Source organism: Vanacampus margaritifer, chromosome 17 (genome assembly GCF_051991255.1).
Source record: "Vanacampus margaritifer isolate UIUO_Vmar chromosome 17, RoL_Vmar_1.0, whole genome shotgun sequence".
NCBI classification, from domain to species: Eukaryota; Metazoa; Chordata; class Actinopteri; order Syngnathiformes; family Syngnathidae; genus Vanacampus; species Vanacampus margaritifer.
In genome coordinates this window covers 10,145,559-10,158,812 of record NC_135448.1, presented here as the reverse complement: position 1 = coordinate 10,158,812, position 13,254 = coordinate 10,145,559, and the positions used below count along the sequence as shown (strand labels likewise).

The window sequence follows — 13,254 nt, the reverse complement described above, 5'->3', positions numbered from 1 at the left end:
CCACAAACACAAAAAATAAACAAAAAAATATTAAATGTTCTGCTTTACATGTTCACGTGTTTGTACGCCTACTGCAGATGACCAAATAATTGAGAAGGATGGGAAGAAATTTAAAATTTAAATTATTTTTTTTATTTTTCCTGGTGAAACAAGATTTAAGAGAAACTACTCTTTGTTTCGTTACGTTTTGTGCTTATATTGACAATATGTCTTGAAAAATCAAGTCTGCTTTATGGCTGGTAAATAAGTTTGGTCATATTAATAATTTTAATTTGGCACTTGGCAGGGTGCGGTGTGCAAACTTTATTTTCACTTTCAATAACATTGCAGTCAAAACTAATCCTTACGTCAGAAGCTGCGCCAGACCCTTCTGGGGAAAAAAAAGCTTATGAAGTGTTGATACGTCATGTGTAAACCTTAATGACAACGTACGTACGTATTTACTGCCCAAAAAGATCAAATAACATTCCATCACGTTGGGGGGAAATAAAGTTTGTCAGATAAAAACAAATGTAAGGGCAAAGGTTAAATACACGGAAACTGTATAACTGGTAGCGACTGTTTCATTTTCAACAGTCAGTAACAAAGTATGGAAGTGGGAGGAGATGCCGAGGAGGAGGTTAGGAGACGCTCCCTTGGAGAGTTCACAGCTGCTTGTTGTCATGGAGGAGCGAAGATGGCGGTCCTGGGCCTGGGCAAGCGTGAAATAAACCACTATTTCACCATTAGGAACGCCAAGTTCATATCGCTCGTGCTCGTTGTTGTCCTCGTCACATTCCACGCGACTTCGCGCTATTTCGGAGGTAAGTGCACGGTCCAGCCCTCGCTTCGGAATGGGAACACTTGACACATGCTAATGCTAACGTTAGCTGGATTTTACGTGCGCTTTTCATCCCGTTACGTTTACTCTACTTCGAAGGTGGTTCTAAAAAACAAGATGCCAAGCGGTTTGGCAATACAGCCGGCTAACGTAACCGTAGTGACGGTTTTGGGCTCGGCTTGCCGAGCCGCGGTGAGGTAGCTAACTGTGTTTACATTCTCTGGGCAGCATGCTTGACTGAAAACGGCGTCAGATGGAAATCCCGACGAGCAGGATATCCTTCATGTCCATATTTATTACTGTGCTTTGCTCTCATTAGTACAACCAGTTTCGCATACTACACGCGGTCTCTGCTACTGTATTACATTTTTTTTAGAGATGGGACAATGAAGCCTTGTGAAGCTTTTGAGGCTATCGGCTGATCGATTTGGAAAAAGAGTCGAAGTTTCAAAGCCCCATAAGATAGATCGTACCGGTGATATCTGGTGGTCAGCTGGAGTCATAGCAGCTATAATCTTCAAAGTGATTCGCCTGATTGATTTATATTCCAACATAACACCAGTACATTCAGTCTTACATTTGTGTCTGTCTAATGATCATCAGGTACACATGGAAGTGTTGCAATGTTTTGACACTGTTTCAATGTGATGTCCTGTTACTCATTCGATTTTTATAAACATGATTTGGATATGACACAAGTGCGCTGTGAAAGCCAGATGACAAGTTGTTTGTTTGATGTTTGTTTGGTCACTAAATTGTTTGTTTGATGTTTGTTTCCGGTATCTCATTAGCTCGCATAAAGCCGCATACGTCATCAGCACGTGATCACAAAGGCTTGATCGGGGCTTTTGATACATTGCTTCGAGCAGTCTGTCTCATTCGGCTGACACATGCTCCGGAGTCTCAGTGTCAAACGTCCCATCTCTACATTTTTTACACAATAATGAAACGAGGAGTACGCGCTGAAAATCAACTACCGGTTACTAGTGTGGCAAAACTGCACTACTAGTAGTCAAGCACTAGATATTATCAAGTATAATGATGTTGTTACATGTAGTAGTAGTTGCACACTAGTAACATAAAGTTGTCTCTATCTAGTATGCCAACGTTGGCCTCCTAGTGTGTAGAGAAATACATGTATACATGTTACAGAAATGTTCTACTAATTGTATATTGCTAGCATATGGAAAGCCTTTCAACGTGTATTCAATATCATTAGTCCATATTAGTATGCACTTTGCGTAAAGCAATTCAACACAGTAGTAGAATGAGTCAAACACTAGTATAACTTTTTTTTAAATGCAGAAAATTCAATAACTGTTGAATTCTTCAATAAACACGCGAAATAAATCGACTTCAGTAGTTGACATCTGCGTACTAGTAGTTGCGTGTTACTAGTACATCCTGGCCTGGGCTCAGTGATTCAAAAGATGATGTATGGATACAAATTATCCAGATTTTGAAATCCACTTTTGTGCTATCCAGGACCACATAATCTGTCTAATTTTGTAGTAGATGCAAAGTTGCATTTTATCAGTAAAATGCAGATCAAAACTTAAGTTTGCCAAATCTGGATAATGAGTGCTCTAAATTAGACTTCATATCACATTGAAGGGTACTTATGTCTAATAGCCAAAATGGGGTCACTCATTGTCTTTATTTGACAAAACAAAAAGCATAGAAAATAAAAATACTTCCTTTCTATAATATGTTTTTAGAAACCAGACAGACCTGAACTGCACCACATACACAAAAAGCAAATATACATTCCAAGTGTTCCAAATTCAAACTGACAGTTTCATCCTTGAATGTAATTACATAAAATAAAATTAGTAGTTGTTGTTGAGAGGCTTTGCGTGCCTCAACTATTGTGAGTGGAGCTTGAAAGCGTGTGCAACATAACACTTGCTTGTATTGTCCTGCACAAAAGGGAATGTCCCTACTCCCGCTCGTAATGAGGTAAAGGATGCACCTGATCCACTGGGAAATGAGTAGTAAAAGGTTGTTAAGGTTAACAAAAAATCACGGGAAAAAGAAAAAAATTAAAGTGATTTTTTTTTTTTTTAAGTAAAATCTAAATGTTTGGTAACCGCCCCCCGAAAACAAACTACACTACATTTTACACTAAACTTTACACGCATCTGATTGGCAGGAAAATAATCGGATTTTATGCTAAATCTGTGATGACTCTAATGTCTTAAATTGTTATATTGAATGTTATACTTAACGTTTTATTGAATAATTTTTGAGGTTTATTATTATGTATTTATTTTTGCAAGCATTTGCATTGGTCTTAATTATACGTGGGTTTTCGCCATTTGTGGGCAGGGCCAGTCCTTATCCCCGCAAATGGTGGCAGTCTAGTGTAGAGTAAATATAATTTTTTTTTAAATGATGATTGGTTATTGTTTTGTATTATTATTATTATTATTTCAAACTTTCTGATCGGCCCAAAAATTATGATTGTTTTAAGTCTACATTTTATGTTTATAAAAACAGCAAAAATGTCAATAGTTTATTTTATTACTGGTACACAATACTTAGTAACCCTTTTTTGTCTTGTACTGGACAAATACTCCATATATTTAAAAACTAAAACTAATAAAAATTAAATTGAAATTAATTATTTAAAAAATATATAAACAAACAAATTTCCTCTAAAAGCTAATTAAAACTAACAGAATTAAAAAAAAAATAAAAAATAAAAAGTCCAAATGAAATGAAAACTAACTGTAATGAAAAATCCTAAACTATTATAACCCTGGTGCAATAACATTCATGAATGTGTCTGTAAAGAGACATGAAAAAACAAAAGTCACTTTTTATTGTCTCTCCGCTTTAATGGTCTGTGGTGGGAAGTAGACATTAGTCAATAATTTTAGCTTGTATGGTTTGAAAATCAATTTAAAAAATACTACTGTGTTGTCCATTTGACCAGCTAGAACTTTATTTAAATCACATTTTTATTCCTGAATCCAACAAATTCATTCAAATAATTCAGATTTTTAGGACCTATCCCAAATTTGAACAACACAAACTGAGAGTTTGACCCAGATTCAACAGTTTGGGAGGGAAAAAAAGAACATTTGTAGTCATTTTGTTTTCATTACAAATGAAAATGGATACCTTCACAACAATAATTGCACAATCTGTTTGAGCAATTATTTATTACAATATGTTTCACAAGCAATTAAACAAATGTGATACCAATATGATTTGTAAACACTTTACAGGTGGATTAACCAGTCCGCCTAATGAAGCGGCTGACGACGTATCCTATGCATGGGAGTGTTGTTTACACACGGGGAGCAGCTGTTATGTAGCTCAATGGACATGTCTTTCTGCATTTGTTAAGCCTTCCATAGACTCACATAGTAATGCTTGATTCAGTTGCACGCGAGTCTTTTCATTTATCTTGCACAACTTTTCGAAAAAAAATGGTTTCGAATAGTGTTTAATGTAGATGGTTATAGTTCAGAATGAGTGCAGAGAGCGGAACTTATAGTCACTGTTGTTTTGTGCTTGATATTTATTCACCAGTAGCTTTTCTGTGCCCCCCCCCAGGCGGAGATTCATGTGAATGGCTGCTATCCAGCGGACGTTACTTGGGGGAGAATGTTTGGCAGCCTTATGGCTGCATGATGCACAAGTACAAAAGCATGTGAGTCACACGCGTATTTGCGCTGCGTTACGTGTGTATGCTAAGCAAATAACCAAGAGTAGATTTGTGTTTGACAAAGCTTGCTTTTGTGTGACAGAGAAGCCAAAACCTGCTTTTCGAAAAAGCGAGTGGCCTTTCTGGGTGATTCCCGAATCCGGCAGCTGTTCTCCTCCTTTGTCAAAATTATCGAGCCTGGCCCAAGAGAGGATGAGAAGAAGGTAACAAAACTTTGAAGAAATTAGAATAACTTGCAGGTTGTTCCACTTTCCAGCTCTGCAGATTTACCAAATATGTTTTAAGTTCCAAACAAGACTGTCTTTGTCTTTCATGCCCGACGGAAGCATGTCAACATCGCCTTTCAAGAAAAGAGCGCCTCTCTTTATGTGGTGAGCTGTTTTTGTCGATTGTTTCATATCATGTGACAGGAAGTCATAAGACCCGCCTTTCTTTTGCGTGCGTAGGACTTCCTGTGGTATCCAGAGGCGAATAACTCGATGAAGGAGCGTTTGGTATCATGGACATACGTAAGTGAGGATGTTCAACTCATGTGGAAAGTCAGCCAGCGACAACATTTCGTAACGTGTGCAACGTGGTGCATTGCAGGAAGGCTCCGCAAGGCCCGATGTCGTCATCCTGGGTGCTGCAACGGTACGCTCTTGAAAGCGAGGCGGCGTTTGCGCCGGTTGCTCTTTAAGCATCTCTTGTGTGTTTACCGCAGTGGTCCATTAAACTGCGAGGTGGCAGCAGTGAGACTTTACAGCAGTACAAAGCCAACGTGACCGCCATGGCCGTTTACCTGGAGAAGCTGGCCCAGCACGGGGAGGTCTACTGGGTCCTTCAAGGTCAGCTTTGAATGAGGCACGAGCCTTGAAATGTGACCACTGGCTTGTTGTTTCACCGCAGTGATGAATTTGTCATCGCCGTGTAACTGTCACAGTCATAGCAAATGGCATCTATTGCTGGCTTGACACTCAGCACTTAGTAGCCATAAAATGAAGTAAATGTGCACAATGATAATGATATTCAATATAGTGTATCAATACTTAATTTGCAAAGATAATAATCATTTAACTATTACTCTAGTTGTAGTATAGAAGTGCACCATATCATACTACAGTGGGTCTCTCTTTACTCAACGTGACCTGAATTCAGACCCGGTCGGGCCCAGCGGGACGTTTCCTGGTTGGTTTATTTTGTTTCGAAATCAGCAAATAAAGGGCTTTGGGTAGACCTAGCCAGGTTCTCTCTCCCTCTCTTTCTCTCCATGTGCATGATGGAGACGATGGGTAATTATTATTATCTCCTTATTTCTGTTTTTTATATATATATATATATATATATATATATATATATATATATATATATATATATATATATATATATATATATATATATATATATATATATATATATATATATATATATATATATATATATATATATATATATATATATATATATATATATATATATATATATATATATATATATATATGACCCAGATGCGGGAAGGCAGAGCAAGGAGGCCGAGGTGTAGTCCAAGAAAAAAGGTTTTAATTTCTAATCAAAAAAGCTATCTTCAAAGTACAAAATAAATTGAACTAACAAAACATGAATCTAAACATGGTTAAACAACTTAAACAAATCTAACAGCATGACATGGTTCCTGACAAGGCAAAAAAGGACAGCGTGACGTGGAGAAAGACTTACAACAACAGCAACAATGAACCGACACAGACAGCGGGGAGACACCCGACTAAATACACCAACACTAATGACATAACAAGACACACCTGGCTGAGGGCACTGATTGGATGACACATGAGGGTAATGGGGAAACAATCATGAATCAGGGTTGACACACACACCACACGAGGAAGGGCAAGTGACCAGAAACGAGAGGAGTCAATTTTCAAACTAAAACAGGAAATGACAAGACAAGGGGAACACACAAGGAAAACAGAAGCTAAACGTGACAGGAACTAAACATGACTAGAAATAAACATGACATTTTCAGAGAATATGACATTCATAATTGTTCAGATTTCCTGATTGCGATCTAGTAAGTTGGTATTTTAATTTGTGATCATTTACAACAACTATTGACGTTGGTTGGAATGTTAAGCTATTTTCGATTGATACATCAACTCATTTGCTCCTAAAAACGTATGAATACGTTCTATTTTAAATTGCTTTAAGTGTCCCACAGACGTATTTATATATAATTTTTATGCTAGAGCATACAGAAGGCTTTGAAGCAGCCTCTCAACTGCAAAGAACGGTTGAATAAATTGTAGTTATTACACAAACAGCCAGCAGGTGGCAACAAAGTATAAGAGATCAACCAGGACCATGTTGAAAAAACCCTCAATTACTCAGAATTCTAAATAGATTTGTCAATAATGATGAAACCTAGCTATATTCTGATGCTAATTGTTGCAGAACGGAAATAGATAGAAATGTACTTTTTTCTGATGAAAGAAGATACTTTAATCTTTTCTTTTTGTAGGTTTCATGTTTTTATAGCAATAGAACACAATATTCTGCGGGCCTTGCAAAATCTGTCAAAATCCAGTAGAACAGCTGGGAGTGAATGAGTTAATACATCTCAAATGATATATCTTCACTGTAAACTAAAGTGGGACGGTCTAAGCCATGAAATTCCAGGGCCATCCAATACCACTGGACACTTTTCCGGTCAAGTCTCTGATGATGGAGTGGTTCACTCAGCTGACGTGCGTGCATTTTGGGTTCCGACCCTACTCGGAAATGGCTGACTGTCTCCCAATTTACTACTCATCAAGGGTGTTAGTCTGCCTGATAGCTTCCCGCCCACGCTTGTGACATGCTATAGAAAATGGATGGATGTGTATGTAAAATGTATTTTCCTCTCCAGAGCCAGTAAATGAGAAGGTGTTGCGAAAGGACCGGAAGATGATCACCAACCAACAGATGGAGTTGTACAACAGAGCGGCGGTGGACGCATTTGATGCCGCCAAGCGTAACAACCGGTCGTTGGTCAAGCTGTTTGCCGCCTCACGCAAGGCGGCGCTGGAGACCATCGAGCAGTCAGACGACGGACTGCACTTACCCGAAGGCACCAGAGATATTGTTAAGTTCAGTCCACGTCAAATTTCAGCAGTAATACATTGAATAATGATGCATATATTTGTAGAGACTAGGGTCAAGTTGGATTTTACAATTTTAAGAATGTGCAGAATTTCACAAGTTACTGCATCTTAAAGATGGCTCTTAAGAAAAAAAAAATGCACTGAGCTGTTACCGGCGTCTTACAAATGCAATCATGCCATCTAGTGGCAGAAAAATGACCTCAACACAAATCAAGATCACACTCGTTTTTTTTTTTACAGTACAGTACATCTTTTTAATTTTAACTCAATTTTATGAATTATTATGAAATTACTGTATCAATGACTAAAAGCCATATTGCTATTAGTTTAACATTTTTTCCACTTTTATGTTAACAAGAGTATGATTTTTTTTTTATTGTGTATATAGAGCAGATATAAAAATTTGTGATTAATCGTGAGGTCAGGTGATTCATTACAATTTAAAAAAATTAATTGCCTGACACCCCTAATTTAAATAAATAAATACAAAATAAGTATAAGGTGTCTTCAGCGGACCAGAGGAAGTGAAGGAGAGACGAGGCCTTGCGACTGACTAGCCACCTAAATGAAATCTTGCTGCATTGTTTTAGGGTGCCATGGTGCTAATGAACGCCGTGTGCAACAAGCTCCAGAGACCCATCGACGGCTCCTGCTGCCAGACGGTGCCGTCGCCCAACTTACTCCAGAAACTCGCCGCGTGTTTCTTCGTGGCCTCAGCCCTCATCCTCCTGGGCTTGCACGTCCTCGGCAACAACCGCCACCACCGGCCCGTGCCGCCGGACGTGGAGAGTCTGGAAGAGAAGAAGCCGGCGAGCGCCGCGGCCCCGCTGGGCCTCAGGGCGCCGTTCCAGGCCCTGTGCAGAATGGGCGTCATCATGACCTACTTTTACCTTTGCGACCGAGCCGACTTGTTCATGAAGGAGCAGAAGTTCTACACGCACTTGACATTCTTCATCCCGCTCATCTATATATTTGTGTTGGGGGTGTTCTACAGTGATAACAGCAAAGAGGTAAGAGCTGCATTGCCTCCATTTGGACTCATTTCACAAAGTGTGGACTAATAAATTGTCTCCACGCAGACCAGATTGCTGAATCGGGAGCAAACCGATGAGTGGAAGGGCTGGATGCAGCTGGTCATCCTTATCTATCACGTATCCGGAGCCAGCGCTGTGAGTTGCTAACATGTCTTTTCCAGCACACGTCACATGTCACTTCAAGACTTAAGTTAAATGACACTTATGCCTGCCTATCAGTTTGTTCCTGTGTACATGCACGTACGGGTGTTGGTGGCCGCGTACCTTTTCCAGACGGGCTATGGGCACTTTTCCTTTTTTTGGCTCAAAGGAGACTTTGGACTGTATAGGGTGTGTCAGGTAAGACGACACAGGGTGGAAGTAGTCATAACAGTACATTCCGCAGTAAAACAACAAATTGAAAGCCATTGTAAATCCTTCCTCCCGCTGCAGGTGCTTTTTCGTCTGAACTTCCTGGTGTTGGTTTTGTGTGTGGTGATGGACAGGCCATACCAGTTTTATTACTTTGTCCCACTTGTCACCTTTTGGTTTGTCGTCATCTATGGCATGATGGCCATGTGGCCTCAAATCCTGCAGAAGAGGGCCAATGGTAAGCGTTTGGGGACTAGGGCTGAACCAATTTGAACAATAATCTGACTGTGATATTTTATTTTTAATGCACTCATTTTTTTCAAGGTCCTCTTCCCATGTAATTTTTAAATGAGAAGTCAACCCAAAATTTATCTTTTCAATAATATGTTGTGTGTCCCCACTAGTATAAACATTTCATTCTGATTAATGTTGTGTTTATGGAATATTAGTAAAGCAGCAAAATCCACCTGTTTTGATACATCTCAAGGGGCGGCCATTTTGCCATTTGACGTTGACCGAAAATGACGCCACAGTCGCTCAGGTAACGACCAATCACGGCTCAGCTTGTGAATGTCACATGTCCAAACTCAGAAAACGGGTGAGTCGTGATTGGTTCTTACCCGAGCGACCGTGATGTCACTTTCAGTCGACAGTAAGTGACAAAATGGCCGCCCCCTGAGATGGATAAAAACGGGTGGATTTTGCTCCTTAACTCATATTTCACAAACGCAATATTCATGCCTGGCTGCATTGAACATTAAATAAAAGTTTGCGATCTAGTTGCGATATAAATAAACAAAATATACTTGTAATTTGTAATGCTGATGGTGGTCTTGTGTCGTGTGCAGCCAGCGGCATGTGGCATCTTGGTGTCCTGCTCAAGTTTCTGGTCCTTCTGGTTTTCATCTGCGTCTTAGCATACTCACAGGTGAGCCTCACTTTTATGAAAGTATGCATATATACACATATATTTCTTTTCTTTTTTTCCATTAATTTAGTTTTTTTTTTTTTTTCCCAGGATTTCTTCAACAGCGTCTTCTCCTTCTGGCCCTTCTCCAAGCTCTTCGAAGTCAACGGAAGCGTCTACGAGTGGGCTTTCAGATGGAAGCTGGACAGATACGTACGTTGACATCACGACACTCTTTAAAGTTTACAAGCCTAACGTGGTTTTCCAGCCCACAAGGTCAAACTTGTTTGGATGTGTTGCGCGGCAGGCGGTGTTGTACGGCATGCTGTTCGCTTTCGTCTACCTGGTGCTGCAGAAGCGCCAGGTGCTGTCCGAAGGCGAAGGGGAACCGCTCTTGTCTCCCTGGATCTCCACCCCGCTCCTCTTCTTTTCCGTCGGCACCTTTGTCGTAAGAACGCACACCGTTTTGTACGTTTCCTGTTTGCAACTTCCTGCGAGCTTCACTGAGGGGCTGATACTGGAATTTGGTCAGGAATTTTCTGGTTGTATTTGACCATACTGGGGGACAATATACGACATTACAGTTACAGTCATGTGCAAAAGTGTGTTTAAAAATATATAGAAATGAGCATCTGTCTGATGGTGTCAGTCAAAACAAAAAAATATATAAATTAAAACTAAGCTTCTTTTTTTTTAAGGCAGACTTGATTTTGCAGCTACATGATTTTATTTAATTATTTATTACAATTTTGAGTCATAGCCTACATGTAACGAAAACCCCAAATTTGGTAAATAATGATTATTTCTAATACATAAAATGAGTTTAATTTTTAAACCAAAATACTGTATTAAAATACTTTTATTTTTTAATTTATTGATAAGCACAGTGTATGACAATGATTCACACGGACTGTCTTGTGCTGGCTCAATGCCGACTAGCTTCATTTACTGCTCTGACATATTTAAAAAAACAAAAACAAAAAAACAAAAGGCTTATATATGTACACAGAATGTCCTATGCAAACAGAAACTCTCAACAGAAATTATCTCCAGTAAATCTTTTTATCCTCGCTTGTAAGCAAAAATGATCATAACGTCAAGCCAACACTCGCCTCACCCCATCATTCCAGACATATTCCGTGTGGGCCAGCAGTTGCAAAAACAAATCGGAGTGTAACGAGATGCACCCATACGTCTCTGTCGTGCAGGTATGTGATGGCATCTGCACCTTTTTGTCTTACAATGTCAACGGAAGACACTAAACTTTTGTTCTCGCACAAACACAGATCTCGGCCTTCATTCTAATCCGGAACATTCCTGGCTACGCTCGCTCCATCTATAGCTCCTTCTTTGCCTGGTTTGGAAAGATCTCCTTGGAGGTGAGACATTAGACATCATCTAAATAAAGTGTGATGCTATGGCTAAGTGGATATAAAAAGTCTACACACCCTTAGCCACATTTTTGTGATATGAAAAAAAAATCAGTTTTTTCCCCTCCATACTTACACATTTTATACAAACTCAAGTGCATACACCTGCCACCATTTTGTCAATGTCAAAAGTTCAGATGTTTTAGTAGTTTTTCAGGTTGTAGTTCAAATTAATGTTGGAATAAGTTTTGAAATAATTCATCTTGGTTTCCTTTTTTTTTAACCCCAAAATCTGGCATTTGAACAAATGCGTACACTTAAATATAAAAAGTATTCAATGTGAAAGATCCTCCATATTGAAAAGCACATACAGGATGTCACGATTACAAAACAATTCAATCCCTCCCACTTTTGGTCCACTCTCACGCGTTTGTCTCCCCCAGCTGTTCATCTGCCAGTACCACATCTGGCTGGCGGCAGACACCAAGGGTATCCTTGTCCTGATCCCGGGCAGCCCGTCGCTCAACATCCTGGTCAGCACCTTCATCTTCGTGTGCGTCGCCCACGAGATCTCGCTCATCACCAACGACCTGGCCCAGGTGGTCATCCCCAAGGACACCGCGGCGCTCCTCAAGAGGATGGGAGGCGTGCTGGTCCTGGCCCTGCTCGCCCTTTTAATCACCAGGGACCGTCGGAGCGCGCCCGGGACTTGAGCCGCGCCCGAGGGCTGCCGACACAACACGTGTCGTTCACTGAACACCTTTTGACTGCTGTGATAGTCGCACACTGAAGAACAATAGCAAAAAAAAAAAAAGATTTTTTTTCTCCTCTTGCAGTAAGTCAAAGCTGTTTTACACCTTTACATTGCAAAGGAGAGGTACTTTTGTTAAGAAAACTAAAAAAAAAAAAAAAATCCTATATTTCCTGGAGCGGTCTCTCAACTCTCCGTCCACACAGACCGAACGGGGAAAAAAAAGAAGGAAAAAGCATTCTGCTTTCTTTTTTTCACAATCATGTTGTGTAATATTTGAATTGAAATAATATGGACCAACAACTAGCTCTTCTGCTCAAAATGGGAGTATCCCTTTTGCTAATGTTTTTTTTGGGTGAGTAATCCTGTGCTAAAAGGTACTGTACTGTGGTCGCCTGCTGTAGCTCTGAAATTTTATGTGATATGTACAGTATTTAATTATTTAAAATTAAGCTTATATTTTATACTCTTATTTTGTACTTTTTGCGCACCCACAGAGTGAAGAAAGTAGTCCCATCTTCTTTCTTTTTAAAAATATTTTATTTTAAATATCTGTCTTTGAGCTGTGGTAGAACATGCACTGGTTGGGCCAGCACAACAACTAACTCCAAATTGACTCCATTTCAACTTGCTTTTCTTCACTGACTTCATACACTTAAGTTGCCACCAACATGCACTGACTGGGCTAAAACGACTAATTGTTGATATCTTGTCGCCTCTCCTACGCAAGATCTAGCATTTTTATTTAATGACACTCATTGCTGACAATGAGCCCACGTGCAGCTAATTCTCTGCACTGAAGCAGATTTCTATAAAGAAAATGATATTTTGTCGCTAAATGAACGTGTGACGTACGAGCTTTACTGCAAATGATTTTAGAAGTTGCATTTTGTATTTGTAATGAGACAATGTGTCAATCACCGCATTCATCTCCAATAATTGCTGAGCCTGTCATCACCTCATTGTGGAGACCACAAATCAGATTTAATAATGTTTTCAATACTTTTCAACAGCGGTACTTTGGCTCTCTGGCCTTAATTGTTCAATTTTGGTAGTGTAAAAGCAACAACTATTTATACTCTTTGAAATGGTACACTAATTTTTTGATGTCTTAAAATGTGAAATGTATCCATATTTATAAATGCCTTTATTTTGCTGTACATAATGACAGTAACTTCATAAAATGTGCAGTTTGGCCTTCTGTTGTCTGAAATGGGTGGTGTTTACTT

General features: G+C 39.5%; 1 protein-coding gene across 3 annotated transcripts; it reads left to right on the top strand.

The window, feature by feature from the left end:
* The first annotated feature begins 478 nt into the window (after positions 1-478).
* On the top strand, positions 479-13,226 carry casd1 (CAS1 domain sialic acid O acetyltransferase 1). 3 transcript variants are annotated; one of them, XR_013288896.1, is made up of 18 exons: positions 479-803; positions 4,385-4,481; positions 4,579-4,699; positions 4,823-4,867; positions 4,943-5,005; positions 5,085-5,129; positions 5,200-5,323; positions 7,378-7,592; positions 8,203-8,622; positions 8,692-8,781; positions 8,866-8,985; positions 9,079-9,235; positions 9,846-9,925; positions 10,016-10,117; positions 10,212-10,372; positions 11,035-11,112; positions 11,191-11,283; positions 11,718-11,865. XR_013288896.1 is itself a non-coding variant. In XM_077548961.1 (18 exons), the coding sequence occupies exons 1-18, from the start codon at positions 590-592 to the stop codon at positions 11,985-11,987; spliced, it is 2,475 nt and encodes an 824-aa protein (XP_077405087.1). In that variant the 5' UTR covers positions 482-589; the 3' UTR covers positions 11,988-13,226. The 3 variants fall into 3 exon arrangements, 2 of the variants coding, with proteins under 2 accessions (XP_077405087.1, XP_077405088.1); XM_077548961.1 differs by having other exon boundaries at positions 482-803; positions 10,212-10,352; positions 11,718-13,226; XM_077548962.1 differs by lacking the exons at positions 479-803; positions 4,385-4,481; positions 4,579-4,699; ... (2 more) ...; positions 5,085-5,129; positions 5,200-5,323 and having other exon boundaries at positions 7,579-7,597; positions 10,212-10,352; positions 11,718-13,226.
* The last annotated feature ends 28 nt before the right edge of the window (positions 13,227-13,254 follow it).

Coding starts and splice junctions, on each gene's coding strand:
- casd1 (XM_077548961.1), top strand. CDS start 590: ATGGAAGTGGGAGGAGATGCCGAGGAGGAGGTTAGGAGACGCTCCCTT. Junction 804..4,384: donor GACTTCGCGCTATTTCGGAG/GTAAGTGCACGG, acceptor GCCCCCCCCCAG/GCGGAGATTCATGTGAATGG. Junction 4,482..4,578: donor ATGCACAAGTACAAAAGCAT/GTGAGTCACACG, acceptor TTTGTGTGACAG/AGAAGCCAAAACCTGCTTTT.